At 40.7% G+C, this 15624-nt stretch overlaps 1 protein-coding gene across 1 annotated transcript in view; it reads right to left on the reverse strand.

Annotated features, from left to right (window-relative positions):
- Window positions 1-2702: 2702 nt before the first annotated feature.
- Window positions 2703-15624, reverse strand: part of NPVF (neuropeptide VF precursor) — a 31105-nt gene continuing 18183 nt past the window's right edge. The window contains exons 3-4 of the mRNA XM_030205159.1: window positions 9271-9653; window positions 2703-2941 (exon numbers count right to left, since the gene is read on the reverse strand). Of these exons, the coding sequence (XP_030061019.1) occupies window positions 2842-2941; window positions 9271-9653 (483 nt within the window). The 3' untranslated portion in view covers window positions 2703-2841. The remainder of the gene's footprint in view (window positions 2942-9270; window positions 9654-15624) is intronic.

Consider the following 15624-nt stretch of genomic DNA (forward strand, 5'->3'; position numbering starts at 1 on the left):
AGAGGGACCTTGGGGTGATGGTGTCTGAGGATCTAAAGGTGATGAAACAGTGTGACAATAAGGTGGCGTGGCCAGAAGGATGCTGGGCTGTATAGAGAAGGGTATAACCAGCAAAAGAAAGGAAGTGATGATGCCCCTGTACAAGTCATTGGTGAGGTCCCACTTGGAGTATTATGTCCAGTTTTGAAGGCCCTATCTTGCTAAGGATGTAAAAAGACTTGAAGCTGTTCAGAGAAAAGTGATGAAAATTGTATAGGGTTTTCACCACAAGACGTATGAGAAGAGACATGGAGGGGCATTTTCGAAAGAAATGTCCAAGTTGCAATTTGGACGTCCTTGCAAAACATCCAAATCCAGGGGCGGGGAAAACCGTATTTTCAAAAAAAGATGGACGTCCATCTTTTGTTTCGAAAATACAGAGATGTACAAATCCTTAAATTTGGATGTCCCTAGATTTGGACATCCCTAGACATGGATGTTTCTGACTTTCGGCAATTTTCAAAACCAAAGACATCCATGTCAAAAACATCCAAATGCAAGCCATTTGGAGGTGGGAGGAGCCAGCATTTGTAGTGCACTGGTTCCCCTGACATGCCAGGACACCAACTGGGCACCCTAGGGGGAACTGCAGTGGACTTCAGAAAATGCTCCCAGGAACATAGCTCCCTTACCTTGTGTGCTGAGCCCCCCAAAACCCACTACCCTCAACTGTACATCACTACCATAGCCCTTACGGGTGAAGGGGGCACCTATATATGGGTACAGTGGGTTTGTGGTGAGTTTTAGAGAGCTCGCTGTTTCCTCTATAAATGTAACAGGTAGGGGGGGTGGTTTGGGCCTGGGTCTGCCTCTCTGAAGTGCACTGCAGTACCCACTAAGACTGCTTCTGGAACCTTCATGCGCTGTCATGGACCTGAGTATGACATCTGAGGCTGGCACGACATATTTTGAAAGATGTTATTTGAGAGTGGGAGAGGGTTAGTGACTACTGAGGGAGTAACCGGAGGTCATCCACGATTCTCTCCAGTGGCCATCTGGTCATTTCGGGCACCTTTTTGTGCCTTATTCATAGTAAAAACACGTTTGGGTGAAAATGTCCAAGTGTTTGTCAGGGATGTCCTTGCTTTTTTCGATTATGGTTCAAAGACGTCCAAGTGTTAGGCATGCCCAAGTTGCGCCTTTGCTACGCCTATGACACACCCCCTTGAAATTTGGACAGGAGTGATATGATACAGACATTCAAATATTTGATAGGTATTAATCTACAAACAAATCTTTTCCAGAGATGAGAAAGTGTTAGAACTAGAAGACATGAATTTAGGTTGCAGGGGGCTGACTTAGGAATAATGAAAGGAAGTATTTTTTCACAGAGAGGGTGGTAGATACCTTGAATGCCCTCCCGTGGGAGGTGGTGGAGATGAAAATGGTAAAAGAATTCAAAAATCAGTGGGCTAAACACTAAAGAATCCTGTATGGAAAGAATGGAACCAAACAAATTTAGTGGTGCTTAGATGGCAACTCCAATAATTGGGAAGGAAGCCAGTGCAGGGCAGACTTCTACTGTCTGTGCCCTGATTGTGGCTGGACAGATTTGGGTGGGCTGGAGTGGGGCTTCAATGACAGCTTCAGTAGTTGGAGAGCAAAGCCAGTGCCGGGCAGACTTCTACCATCTGTGCCCTGATAATGGCAAGGACAAATCAAGATCAAGTATACTTATGCTATGAGTTTATCATGATGGGCAGGCTGGGTAGACCATACAGGTCTTTATCTGCAATCATCTGCTATGTTACTATCAGAGAATGTTTATTAGTGATTTGATGACTGAAAATGCCAGTATAATGCCACACTTGTAAGCTTTAAATACATCCCATAAAGTTTTTCATCCTGTCTTCAACATGATTATAAGTGATATTCAGTATCACTTGAATTTCTGTGATACTGTTGAAAAGGCCAGTGAAAAATTCCTCAATGGCCTTTTCAACAGTATGACGAAGAAGGGCAACCTTCGAAAGCTAATCAAGAAATGTATTAAGTTATGTCCAATAAAAAAGGTATCATCTTATTTTCTTTTCCATGTTTTATTTTGTTTGATTTCTATTGATAACCTTAAGAGTGGACTAACACGGCTACCACACTCCTCTACAACAGTATCACAGAAATTCAAGTAGCTCAGCGTTCAAATGCCAAATAGGTCTATTGCATCAGCTTCCTTGCCAGTCAAGTTGGCAACTCTATTTTGAACTAGGCTTGAGCCAAACCAGGCTCACCCAATCCTATTTTAAAATATGTTTTTCAGCCCCACTCACATTTAAATGCTAAGATCAAGGGAACCCCAAACCAGGACTTTATGGATCTTGTGCAGTCTTTTGTTTTAGATCACAATGAAAGGGTCATGCATTAGTGAGAATCAGTCACTCTAATAAACGTGGATGTCCATTTATAAAGGGCTTTTGACCTAAACTGATTAAAACCCGTCAAACACTCTCACTAAACATCTTTAGCACAAAAACAATATATAGTTGAATTTTTATTGTTGCTTTTGTTCACTTCTTAATGTCCACACAAGAATAAAAAGAGAATAATATTCAGTGGCTCTTTCATCAGCCAGCCTTCACCTCTAAATCGAGCAGGATGCTGCTTTCCCTGTGGTCCACTTTTATTTTGTTTGATGACACATTGCTACTCTCATTCCAAGCTGACTTTACAATTGACAGAACAAATATAGAACTAATAATCTACTCTTATTAAGAAAGTCTAAACAAGCAAACTGTCTGTAGATTTTTCATTTTCATCAGGTCGGTGGTGCTGTTTTTGTGTTTCCTGCCGAAATATATAGAAATTCTATTCCATTGTCATGTGGGTGGAATACTGACTCCACATATTTTGATTTGCCATCATGTCTTTATCTTCCCCATCAGCATCGTTGTTTAAGTCCAGTGTCCTAGAACATACAGAACAGAAAGTTCAGCACATCTGAATATCAGAACAGGCACGGAGCAAATTGAGTTTTACCCTAATCAGACTACGGGCAATGTGTAAATATAAACACAATGAGGATTTTATGTTCAAACGTTAAATATAAACTCCTGCCTTCCTCCAAAATACATCATACTGTATAATATATTTTAAACAAACTATAATACAAACGCCGGGGTTATCATAAAACACCTGAACCAGGAGATGAATAATGTACATAATGGTTCAGCAACAATTTTGCAAAATGCATCATAAAAAATATGTATAAAAGGATAATAAATGTGCTCAGAAAAAGAAATTGTGCCTACAGTGTAAGGAAATATAAAAGGCAACCACCTTTTCAATCACTGCACATTGGCAGAAAAGACAGAGAAAACACCAGGAAAATCTGACTATTTTATAATCTGGGGCTGCAAGCTCCCAGATCAATAGTGGCCCGGTGATTCACTGCTACAGAAATCCTCTCAAAGGTGGTTGCAAACACAATCTAATGCCCTTCATTTTTTATGATGCATTTTGTATTTTTGCATTTTTGAAATTGTTGATGAACCATTGTTGTGAAAAATCTTAACTGGACATAAAAAAGTTTGATAAAAGAACAGCTATGTGGAATGTCAAAATAGTGCCTGTTTTCAAAATGCACATAATTATGTATATTTTAATTGCAATCTTGATAAATTGGCTGCTAATTGTGTTGTTGTGTAAACCTGAGCAGACCATTTTGGAAGTATCCTCAGATACAGAGGTGCCTATGTGCCTTTTATAAAGTAAGCACCCAGAATCAGCCACAGCAATGCATAAAGCTGCTCTGAGGCATGTGCAGCTGTGCACTTGTGTATGCTATATATTTTGCAGATACATTGCAACTCTGCGTTACTCCGCCCAAACTATGATCCCCCCCCCCCCCAGGAATGGCTATGCATGGGCTGTGTAAATTTAGCTGTATCAGTTCTGCGTACCTCTTTCATCAATGCTCAAATTTATAAGAGCAGTTTACTGCATGCAAAACATATTTTACACAAGAATAAAGCTTTAAAACATAAACCCCCATAAAAGGCAATTCTACAAGTTCACGTTAGGTGTTAATTCTATAACAGCAACTTGGTACCAAGACTCCATTATAGAACACTAGCATAAGTTGGCATTGAGGTACCCATTTATACTAGGTCTATGGTGCGACCTCACCTTGAGTATTGCGTTCAATTCTGGTCACCGTATATCAAAAAAGATATAGCAGAACTAGAAAAGGATGAAAGAAGGGCGACCAAAACGATAAAGGGGATGGAATTCCTCTCATATGAGGAAAGGCTAAAGAGGTTAGGGCTCTTCAGCTTGGAAAAGAAATGACTGAGAGGGGATACGATTGAGGTCTACAAAATCCTGAGTGGTGTAGAACAGGTAAAAGTGAATTGATCTTTCACTCTTTCAAAAAGTATAAACACCAGAGGACACTCAATGAAATTCCATGGATATACCTTTAAAACAAATAGGAGGAAATATTTTTTTCACTCGAAGAATAGTTACATAATAACATAGTAAATGACGGCAGAAAAAGACCTGCACGGTCCATCTAGTCTGCCCAACAATTTAAACTCATATGTGCTACTTTATGTGTATACCTGACCTTGATTTGTTTCTGCCATTTTCAGGGCACAGACCGTAGAAGTCTGCCCAGAACAAGACTCACCCCCCAACCACCAGCCCCGCCTCCCCCCACCGGCTCTGCCACCCAATCTTGGCTAAGCTTCTGAGGATCCCTTCCTTCCGAACAGGATTCCTGTATGTTTATCCCACTCATTTTTGAATTCCGTTAGCGTTTTCATCTCCACCACCTCCTGCGGGAGGGCAATCCAAGAATCCACCACTCTCTCTGTGAAAAAATACTTCCTGACATTTTTCTTGAGTCTGCCTCCCTTCAATCTCATTTCATGTCCTCTCGTTTTACCGCCTTCCCATCTCATGAAAAGGTTCGTTTGCGGATTTATACCTTTCAAATATTTGAACATTCAACTAACATAGATATGATACTAATATTTTTCTACAATACAGCTTACCATATAGCTGAGAGGCCAAGTGCAAATATATAAATGGGAACAAGATGGGTGTTACAGAGTCAGTTGGGATAAATAGATGAGTGACTAAACTCAAGGCAAGATTTTTATACAATTAAACAAGATATAAGGAACTGATCTAAGTTACACTTAAGCTCTGGAACTAATTGCTGGAGGATGTAGTAACAGCAGTTAACGTATCTGGGTTTAAAAAAGGTTTGGACAAGTTCCTGGAGGAAAAGTCCATAGTTTGTTATTGAGATAGACGTGGGGGGAGCCACTGCTTGCCCCGGGATTGGTAACATGGAATGTTGTTAATATTTGGGTTTCTGCAAGGTAGTGACCTGGATTGACTACTGTTGGAAGCAGGATACTGAGCTAGATGGACCATTGGTCTGACCCAGTATGGTATTCTTATGTTCTTATGGCTGTTGTAAGCTGGAAGTGCACCATGCAACTTATAATATTCTATAAGGAGTGTATGTACGTAGGAGACATGTCCATGCCCCACCAATGCTCCAAGCGCATGAACTCCCCACTTCCTGTTACGTACAATAGCATTTACAAGCTCCCTTATGGAATACGCTTAGTGCACTTGTACATCTAAATTCCAATTAAAAGGTGTTGCTTATGTGCACAAGATGTGCATAACAGCACGCAACAGTTAGATAATTGCCCTTTAAGTGTAATCCACCACAGACCTTCAACACTGTGACATCAAACATAGGACCATGATTAGCAGAAAACATTTTATCCTTAATGCATCTTCCTCCCTCTGTCACTGAAGTCACTTTGGGGGTAATTTAAAGGTTATCAATAGAAATCAAACAAAATAAAACATGGAAAAGAAAATAAGAAAATAAGATGATACCTTTTTTATTGGACATAACTTAATACATTTCTTGATTAGCTTTCGAAGGTTGCCCTTCTTCGTCAGATCGGAAATAAGCAAATGTGGTAGCAGATAGTATATATAAGAGAAACATCAAAGCATTACTTTGACAGTCTGACAGAGTGGGAGGGTGGGGGTATGCATGGGGACATCAAAGCATTTCATTGAAATTCTAACAGGATGGTGTGGGAAGGTGAGAGGAGGGTGATAAACAGAGAAATAAACAGAGAAATACAACTTTATGGTTTATAATGGGCTAGAAAACCCAGATCCTTATTAAGTCCTGTCTGTTGGGTGTCAAAATATTCAATCATTTTAACTTCAAAGGTCTTACGTTCTTGTATTGTTTTAAAGTTACCTTTCAGGATCCTTACTGTGAAATCACTGGTGCAGTGTTCTGGTCTTGTAAAGTGTTGGCCCACAGGGGTGGGGGCTTGACTGGCACCAGCTATTTTCATGTGATGTCTGTGCAGATTGAATCTTGTCTTAAGCATCTGGCCTGTTTCTCCAAAATAGCATCCTTCATTACATTTTTTACACTGAATGATATATACCACATTGGAAGATGAGCATGTGAAAGATTCCTTTATGTTGAATATTTTTCCTTTGTGAATGACTGTGGGGTCCTGTGAAATGTTTTGGCATAGCTTGCAGCTGGATGTATTGCAGGGAAATGTGCCCTTCTCTTCACCTTCAGTCTGTGTTGGGAGTTTACTCCTGATCAGCTTGTGTTTTAAGTTTGGTGGCTGTCGGAAGGCCAGCACTGGCGGGGATGGGAATATCTCTTTCAATAATTCATCCCCCTGGAGTAGGGGCTGTAGGTCCCTTATGATTTTCCTCAGTTTCTCCAGCTCTGGGTTGTATGTTACTACAAGGGGAATTCTGTCTGTGGCTTTTTTTTTCTGAAAACAGGTTCCCTTAAGGTGCTCTTGGGCTAAGATCAGTTGTTTTTTTTCAGTCTGTTGGACTGGATGATACAGACGGATGAGGTGTTAATCAGTAATTCAGAGGTAGTGCCTTGTAGAATTTGATAGATTAGGCAGGCGGCTTTTAAATGGGTAGGGAAGGGGGGAATCCTGGGCTTTCTTTCTTTATTTTCCTATTAGTTAAAAGGCAAGTAGAGCATTGAATTAGGCTATGGGTCCATGTTTGATGCTAAAGTTTATATTGATGATATGTTAATGCTCAATATTCTATAGTCTGTCAAGAATGTGAATTAGCTCTGTTATTGCTCTACTTGTTAACAATAAAGAGATTAAAAAACAAAAGACAGGTGGCTTTAAACCTAATTCTTTTGACTATTGTTAACCAGTGTAGTTTAGCAAGATGTGATTAAATGCTAGTTTGAAAATTAGTCTTCGGTGTGGTAACAGCCAAACTACGCCAACACCCACAGAAGGTGATCTCTCCACAGGAGAAACGGAAGTCAAACGTACAAACAGTGGATCCAAAAAGAGTAACTTACAAACAGTGGATCCATTTGTGAGAGGACTCTTTTTGGATCCACTGTTTGCACGTTTAACAGCCAAACTACCGCACAACCCCTTAACATGTTTGTGCGGTAGCCTGCTACCGTAGCTAAATTCTATATATGGCACCTGAAAATTCCACGTGGAAAAGAAAATGCCTATGCATACTCTCTAAAATCTCTTTATTGTTAACAAGTAGAGCAATAACAGAGCTAATTCTCATTCTGAGAATACTGAAAGGTAACTTTAAAACCATACAAGAACGTAAGACCTTTGAAGTCAGAATGATTGAATATTTTAACACCCAACAGAAAGGACTTAACAAGGATCTGGGGTTCCTAGCGCATTATAAATCATAAAGCTGTATGTCTCTGTTGATCACCCCACCCCACCCCTCACCTATCCACACCCATCCTGTTAGAATATCAATGATATGCTTTGATGTCCCCATGCATACCTCCGACCCATCCCCATCCTCCCACCCCGTCAGACTGTCATAGTAATGCTTGAATGTTTTCACTTATATACACTGTCAGCTAGCACATTTGCTTATTTCCGATCTGATGAAGAAGGGCAACCTTCGAAAGCTAATCAAGAAATGTATTAAGTTATGTCCAATAAAAAAGGTATCATCTTATTTTCTTTTCCATGTTTTATTTTGTTGGATTTCTATTGATAACCTTAAGAGTGGACTAACAAGGCTACCACACTCCTCTACTTGTGTACAAGAAAACTGATTGATGAACTTTTTGTTCAGTACTGACTTCACTAAAATGTAAATCTGGCCTTGACTCCCTACATTGGATTCATTTATGATCTGATTAGGTGCTGTTCAAGATCATTGCATGCCTAATACTTAACGTATTTTCTGCCATTATTCCATAGGAAGCATTTTTTAGATGTGTATTGGTTTACTAAGGGCTCCTTTTAGTAAGTGGCAGTAAGACCAATGCGGGCTTATCATTTGCTATTTAGGAAGTACCACCAGGTTAACGCAGCAGCCCGGCGGTACTCCCCTCCCCACCGCGCCGTCATTTCTGGCACTACTCAAATTTGTAGCGCCGGATACTACCCTGCGGTAATTGGGCAGTGTCACATGCTGCCCGGTTACTGCCGGGTTAGCACTGGAGCCCTTACCGCCACCTCAATGGGTGGCAGTAAGGGCTCCCCCCCCCCCCCCCCCAAAATGACCGCACAGCAAGTGCTTTACTTGCTGCCCAGTCATTTCCTGAAGAAAAGTGAGACCGGCCCTTTTACTAGCTGCGGTAAAAGGGGGACTCGGCGCACGTGTAAAACACGTGCCAACGTCAACACAGGCCCCCTTTTTTCCGCAGCTTAGTAAAAGGGGGCCTAAAGAAGATAGATGGCTCTGCATTAGCAGAGTAACTTTGAAATATTTATTCTAAGAATATGATCATGATATTGAGGGTCTTTTACTAAGTCACGGTAGCATTTTTAGCTCACGGTAGAAATCTGCTGGTGGTAAATGCTGATGGTTTTCTCAGCATTTACAACCAGCTGATTTCTACTATGAGCTAAAAACGCTACTGCAGCTTAGTAAAAGACTCCCTTTGTGTTTTCTTGCCACATGTGCAGAGAAAAATTTCTATAAACATTAGGAGGTAAAATAAAATAAAAAGAGAAATCACTGGGGGGGGGGGGGGGGGGGGGGGAGGGGAAGGTGTGATAAGAAGGAGGGGAGTGGGAAGAGAAAAAGGATAAAAGTAGATAAGAGAAGCACAAATACAATTGCATATTCCAAAAATATAATTTTAAGAAGAAATTTGAACAAAAATAATTCATTTACCTGCTGTTGCTCGTTTCTTGCATTTCTGGAGGATGTATATTCATAAAATAATTTAATTTTTGCAGAGGAACTCACCTTCCAAATCTTTGCGGCAAATTGGCTAGAGGTTGTATAAACTGGCCATTCAATGGTGATCGACCAAATCTTTGGGGCAAGTTGGCTAGAGGTTGGATGGAATATTTAGTAAATAGAGATCGTCCAAACCTTTGAGGTAGATTGGGGACACTTTTACAAATTCTTTCTTCCAAAGCCCTTCCAAATCTGAGAGGCAAGTTAGCTAGTGACTTAGTACTTCTGTCTTCCTGGAATGCTCTGCCAAACCGCAGTGGCAAATTGGCAACAGAATTAGCTATCTTATTGACCACTGGGATGCTCATTTTAATGATGTCTTTAGGTGCCCAGTCTTTCAGTTCCTCAGATGTGAGGCTTCTCTGTTTGTCATCCAGAATTGCGCCAGGCTAGAATTTGAAAAGGAAGATATATGTCTCATTTGTCTCCTGAAATGAATTTGAAGCAAATTTGAAACCATTTATAAAAAGATGAAAACCCCCATTGTTTGAAGGCAGTTGAACTCATTTTGGTTTGTACAGACATTTTGCTCATGAGAGTGTAATGCTTTTACTTTGATTTAGTTATGTGTTATTACTTTATTATGTCCTATGGTGTTTGTTAAAGACTTATGAATGTTTTTTTCAGAATCTGTCTAAGACAATTTTTTTATAGAGAATGAAATACAAATTCAATAAACAAAATGAAATTCTTCACTGGTGGAAGATAGCACACGGGAAGTTGCATTTTCGATATGACATCTAAATCCGATTTTGGATGTTTTGCTGAAAATGTCCAAAAATCAAGTGGCAAACATGGCCATTTTGAAACCTGAAAAAGGTCTAGCTTTTTGTTTCAAAAATGCCCATTTTCTAGATGCTTTTAAATGTTTTGTGTTCAGTGTTTTTCTTTTGTGATCATTTTTGAAAAAAAAAAAAAAAAAAAAGTCCAAGGGAAAATGCACCAAAACAAGCCAATGAGCATATTGGGGGGGGGGGGGGGGGGGGGGGGGGGGGGGGGTAGCATTCTTAGTAGACTGAGCACACAGACATCCCAGTAGGGCAGTGGGGCACCCTAGGGGGCATGGCAGTGGAGTTCACATAAAAGGTCCCAGCTACACATCTCACCATTACCCCCTACTCTACCCAACTGTAAACCACTATAATAGCTCTTATACCTGCAGGTGTCACCTATATTTGGATACAGTAGGTTTTTTTGGTGGTTTTTGGAGGGCTCACACTTTCCACCACAAGTGCAATAGTTAGAGTGGGATATAGGCCTGGGTCCCCTTCTTTACAGTGCACTGCACTGACCACTAGGCTACTCCAGGGACCTGCTTGCTGCTCTGATAGGACTGGCTATATATCTGAAGCTGTCATAGAACCTGGTATGTACTGTTTCTTTCACATCTTTTTTTTTTTTGGGGGGGGGGGAGGGAGGTCATTAATCACTGTGGGAGTAAGGGGTGGGTCATGCCTCAATCCCTCCAGTGGTCATCTGATCATTTAGGGCACCTTTTTATGACTTATTTGTGATTGAAACAAGTCTAGACCAAAATGTCCAACCTTTAGCCCTGGACGTTTTTGCTTTGTTCCATTATGGTAGAAAAATTGTGGGAATTACCAAATCCCATTCTCAACACCCCCCTCCCAACACACGCCCTTGTGATTTGGATGCACTGCAAGAAAAATTTCCATCCGCCGCTATGTGCTGCTTTTTGGATGTTTTTCTGTTTTGAAAATGTCTTCCAAATTCATTGTATAAGAAGGTTCTAAAGTTAGATAAAATTAAATAGGACTATAGAGTATTGGTTGGTATAACTCTTTGAAAGATATTAATGTTCTTGATGGCAGTCATTAGTTCACAAAGCAGATAGTAGCTGATGTGGTGACATCATTCAATGTCCTTTTTCCGAATTACGAATGATGTTATAAAGCAAGTATAGATTTTCCATTTTACTCAATATTAGACTATGATTCGTTCCTTAGAAGGGAACAGTGATTTTCAGGGACATGTGGAGGGGCATTTTTGAAAAGTCATCTAAGTCAGAATTATACCAGATAGAAGTCACAAGTTGGACTTTTTCATTTTAGAAAATGGCTATTCTCAGTACAAAAAAAGTTCATCTCACAGCCATTTTCAAACAGAAAATCTGGACATTTTTCCTGTTTGAAATTGTTCGAAACTGTTTTCGGTTTTTTTTGGAAATTAAGAGCAGGATGTCCCAATGTCCACATTTTCTGTTTGGAAATGGCTGTGAGATTAACTTTTTTTGTACTGAGAATGTCCAAAATGAATTGCCATTTTCTAAAAAAAGTCCAACTTGTGACTTCTATCTGGTATCATTTTGGGAAAAATGGCCACACAGATGTCCAGGCCGAGCATAGGTATAGCCTAGTGGTTAGTGCAGTGGACTTCAATGGACCCCAGTTCAAATCCTGCTTGTTAGCTGTAGGCTATGAGAGTTTTATTTATTTATTTGTTACATTTGTATCCCACATTTTCCCACCTATTTGCAGGCTCAATGTGGCTTACATAGTACCAGAGATGCGTTTGCAGACTCTGGTGTAAACAAATACAGAGTGATGTTGAGCTAAGATAAAGTTCATGTGGTACAGCCACATAAGGGAATTGTACAATGGAAAAATTGTGTTATGTCCATTCCGTATTTTAGTTTTCTTATGTTGCAGAGATCAGTCATTTATGTTGGGTTGGTAGGGTATGCCTTTTTTAAATAGATAAGTTTTTAGTGTTCTCCGGAAGTGTAGGTAGTTGTACGTAGTTTTCAAGGCTTTTGGTAATGTGTTCCACAATTGTGTACTTATGTAGGAAAAAAAAGAAGTGAAAATTGAAAAATATAATCAGCCTTAGACAGAAATAAAGCACATTTGAGGCTCAGGTACAGAGAGGGATTGGGCTGCCTGATTCACACTACATTTATCTGAAACAAATTCCTAAACCTGGATGTGCTGCAACTGCAGATTGTCCAGCAAAAGACAATCTGTATATTGTGAGGGGCTTGATTGTTGAAGAGCAGAGGGCTAGCAGAGATACAGCAGGGGAAGGCAGGGCAAAAGACACATAAACACAGTCTCCCTGTAGTGTGAGTCACTCTGCCAGCAAAGTTTGACACATCTGAGTGCACAGAATTGCTTGGCCTGTATGTATTACGTAAACCACTTTGGTTGTACCACAAAAAGAGGTATATCAAGAAACTAAAACATAAAGGGCCAGACTCTATATATTGCGCCTAAAAAATCCATGTGGAAACATTTCTGACTAAGCGTATTCTATAAGTAGCGCCTAGAATACTCTTAGTCGATATCCCAGGGCCTAAAACTATGCACATCCATTTACACCAATGAAAATGTAACATAAATTCTGGCACGTAGATGTAGACACAGAGGGCCATCTTCTATGACAATGCGTGTAAATTTCAGAACGCCCACAAAACACCCATTTCCCCACCCATAACCACACTCCTTTTGCCTGCACATGTTAGAAGTTAGGTGCACTGCATTACAGAATATGCTTAGTGATTTGTGTATGTAAATTCTAATTATTGCCAATTAGTGCTCATTATTGCTTCTTAAATGCTGTTATCAATGCTAATTAGCTTGTTAAGCCACTTAAGTTATGCACATTATTATAGAATATGCTTTGATTTTGGCGCAGATCTCTAGGTGCACTATATAGAAAAGAGAAAAATGTCTCAAAATTGGCATAAAGTGGCATTTGGAAGTTTTTCTAAAAAAAAAAAAAAAAGTGCAAATTGCATTTTTCGAAACTCGGATTTGAGATGTTTTTCTTTGTAGTGCATCCAAATCACAAGGGGGTGTGTTAGGACAAATAAGGGATAATTCCCTTATTTGCCCTTTTTGTTTGTTTTGATTTAGATTGTAAGCTATGTCCAGCAAGGATGGTCTCTTACATGTTTAGGGGCTATCTTTTACATATTTAGTGTTGTAAGGGGTTGCTGAGAGGATGACCTCAGGGAAAGCAAGAGCAGCCCAGGAAGGAGCTAAAGAGGCAGGCACACATCCATTATAGGTGGGAAGCTCACCCCCTGGTGGGTAAGAGATTGATTAGAATGAGGAGTAAGGCTAGGGACTACCATCCCCACAATGCACCTGACCCACTACAGGACTCACAGGAAGTGGAGGGGGAGGGGCGGGATTGGGAGATGGTTTCCAATCAGGGGGATGAGGAGCAACTGAGAGAGCCCTGGGTGGAGGAGGAAGAGATGGAATGGGATAAAATGGAGGAGGCAGAGGGAGTAAGGAGGAGAGTATGGAGGTGTCTGCATTCGCCCAGGCTGCCGGTGCTAAGGTGAGGGGTTTACTGGCTGCTGTATTTCCTCAACTGATTAAAATTGGAAGGAGAGAATTGAGGCAGCTGGGAAAGAATCTGTGGCAGTGAGTAACCCAGAGCATTAAGGGAGCAGGAAAGTAAAACTGTATGTTGGAATGAACTTTTGATCAACAGGACAACTGGTAGCTACCTGAAGGTGGCATTAGAGTGTGATGAACTATATTCAGCAAGGTTTGAGAGAAACCTCAATTGGGCATTGTGAATGTGAACAAATGTCAATGACTTGAGATGAGGCAGTATTAAGTGCTCTGGAAATGGTGATAACTGAGCTGTGGAAAATAAAATAAAAATCCTTTTTATAAATGATGGGAGTTTCTGGTCATTTGTTGGAATGCCACTTAAGTGCAACCTCAGGGAGCGCCTAAACTGAGGGAGACATGGATGTCTGAGGCAGGAGCTGAGAGGCGGCAGGTGCCAGAGGAAACAAGAACCCGCATTGAAGCATTCCCGCTAATCAGGGTCAACCCAGGCCGAGGAGTGGACGGGAGACCTGCTGACAGTGTACAGTGCTGTGTATGTCTAGTAGCACTATAGAAATGATTAGTAGTAGTAGTCGTGTATAGATGACACCTGCAGACAGAAGATGTACAGAAGGTTTCTGGTGGGTTTTGGAGGGCTCCCCATTCAATATAAAGGGGTAACAGTGAGTTGTGTACCTCGGACCTTTTTATGTGAAGTCCACTGCAGTGCACCCTAGAATGCTCCAGTGCTCTACTGGGATGTCTGTGTGGCCAATCTACTAAGAACGCTGACCCCCATACATCCCAATGGTTTGGTTTGGTGCATATTTTTTGACTGGACTTTTTTTTTACTGGTCCTAAAAGATAGATGTACTGAGCACAAAAATTTATAGCAAATGGCCATATTTGAAACAAAAAGTTGGACATTTTTCTGGTTTTAAAAATGGCCGTGTTCACTTCTGGATTTTTGGACGTTTTCATAAAATATCTAAAATTGGATTTAGATGTCATATTGAAAATGCCCCTCAAAGTGGGTTGCAATGTTTCAGCATCCTTAGTAGACAAGGCATAGGGCACACCCATACACTAATACTGTTTTAACTCTGCTTCTAAAGCCTGGCATGCTGTGTGGGTATACAGAAGAGAGCGGTGTAGCTGCAGTGTCACAGCAACTGCATCCTTTCTGGACACACACAGACTTCAAAGAGAGTCCAAACCTGCTTGAAATTGAAGAAGGCACAGACTGCCAGTGGTCTATGGGAGCCTCCTTCCTAATATCTGCCCTGGGCCTCAGCATATCTAACACAGACCATGCTGCCATTAGAGGATTCCTTCACCCATGAAGAAATTTTTCATAGTCCACAAAGGGGATGAAACCTTAATTAAGGGGTTTTCTATGCACATGAGATGGGAAAACCCCATTAATACAGGAGGACATAAATCAGGTGCCATGAAAGGAAAATATCTATATCTATTTTATTCTATATTTGTACTGGCTACGTAGAAATCAAACTCAGCCTGAATATCATGAACTCATGGGCAAATGCATTTCAGCTAAAACTCAACACAGAAAAAACACACTTTCTCATCCTCTGATCCCAATACAATATGTACAAACCAACAAAAATAAACACCCCAGACCATACCCTCCCTATCTCAGACAGCCTGAAAATTCTCGGCGTCACAATCGACCGCAACCTCACACTAGAGAACCAAGTGAAATCTACAACAAAGAAAATGTTCCACTCAATGTGGAAACTCAAACGCCTGAAACCATTCTTCCCAAGGGAAACATTTTGCAACTTGATACAATCAATGACACTAAGCCATGTAGACTACTGCAATGGAATTTATGCAGGATGTAAAGAACAAATTTTAAAGAAACTTCAGACCGCTCAAAACACGGCAGCCAGGCTTGTATTTGGAAAAACGCGATTCAAAAGCGCCAAACCCCTCTGTGAAAAACTGCTCTGGCTTCCAATCAAAGAACGTATTGCTTTCAAAATCTGCACCCTGGTGCATAAAATCATCTACGGAAGCCCCGGGATAT

Source organism: Microcaecilia unicolor, chromosome 1 (assembly GCF_901765095.1).
Source record: "Microcaecilia unicolor chromosome 1, aMicUni1.1, whole genome shotgun sequence".
NCBI lineage: Eukaryota > Metazoa > Chordata > Amphibia > Gymnophiona > Siphonopidae > Microcaecilia > Microcaecilia unicolor.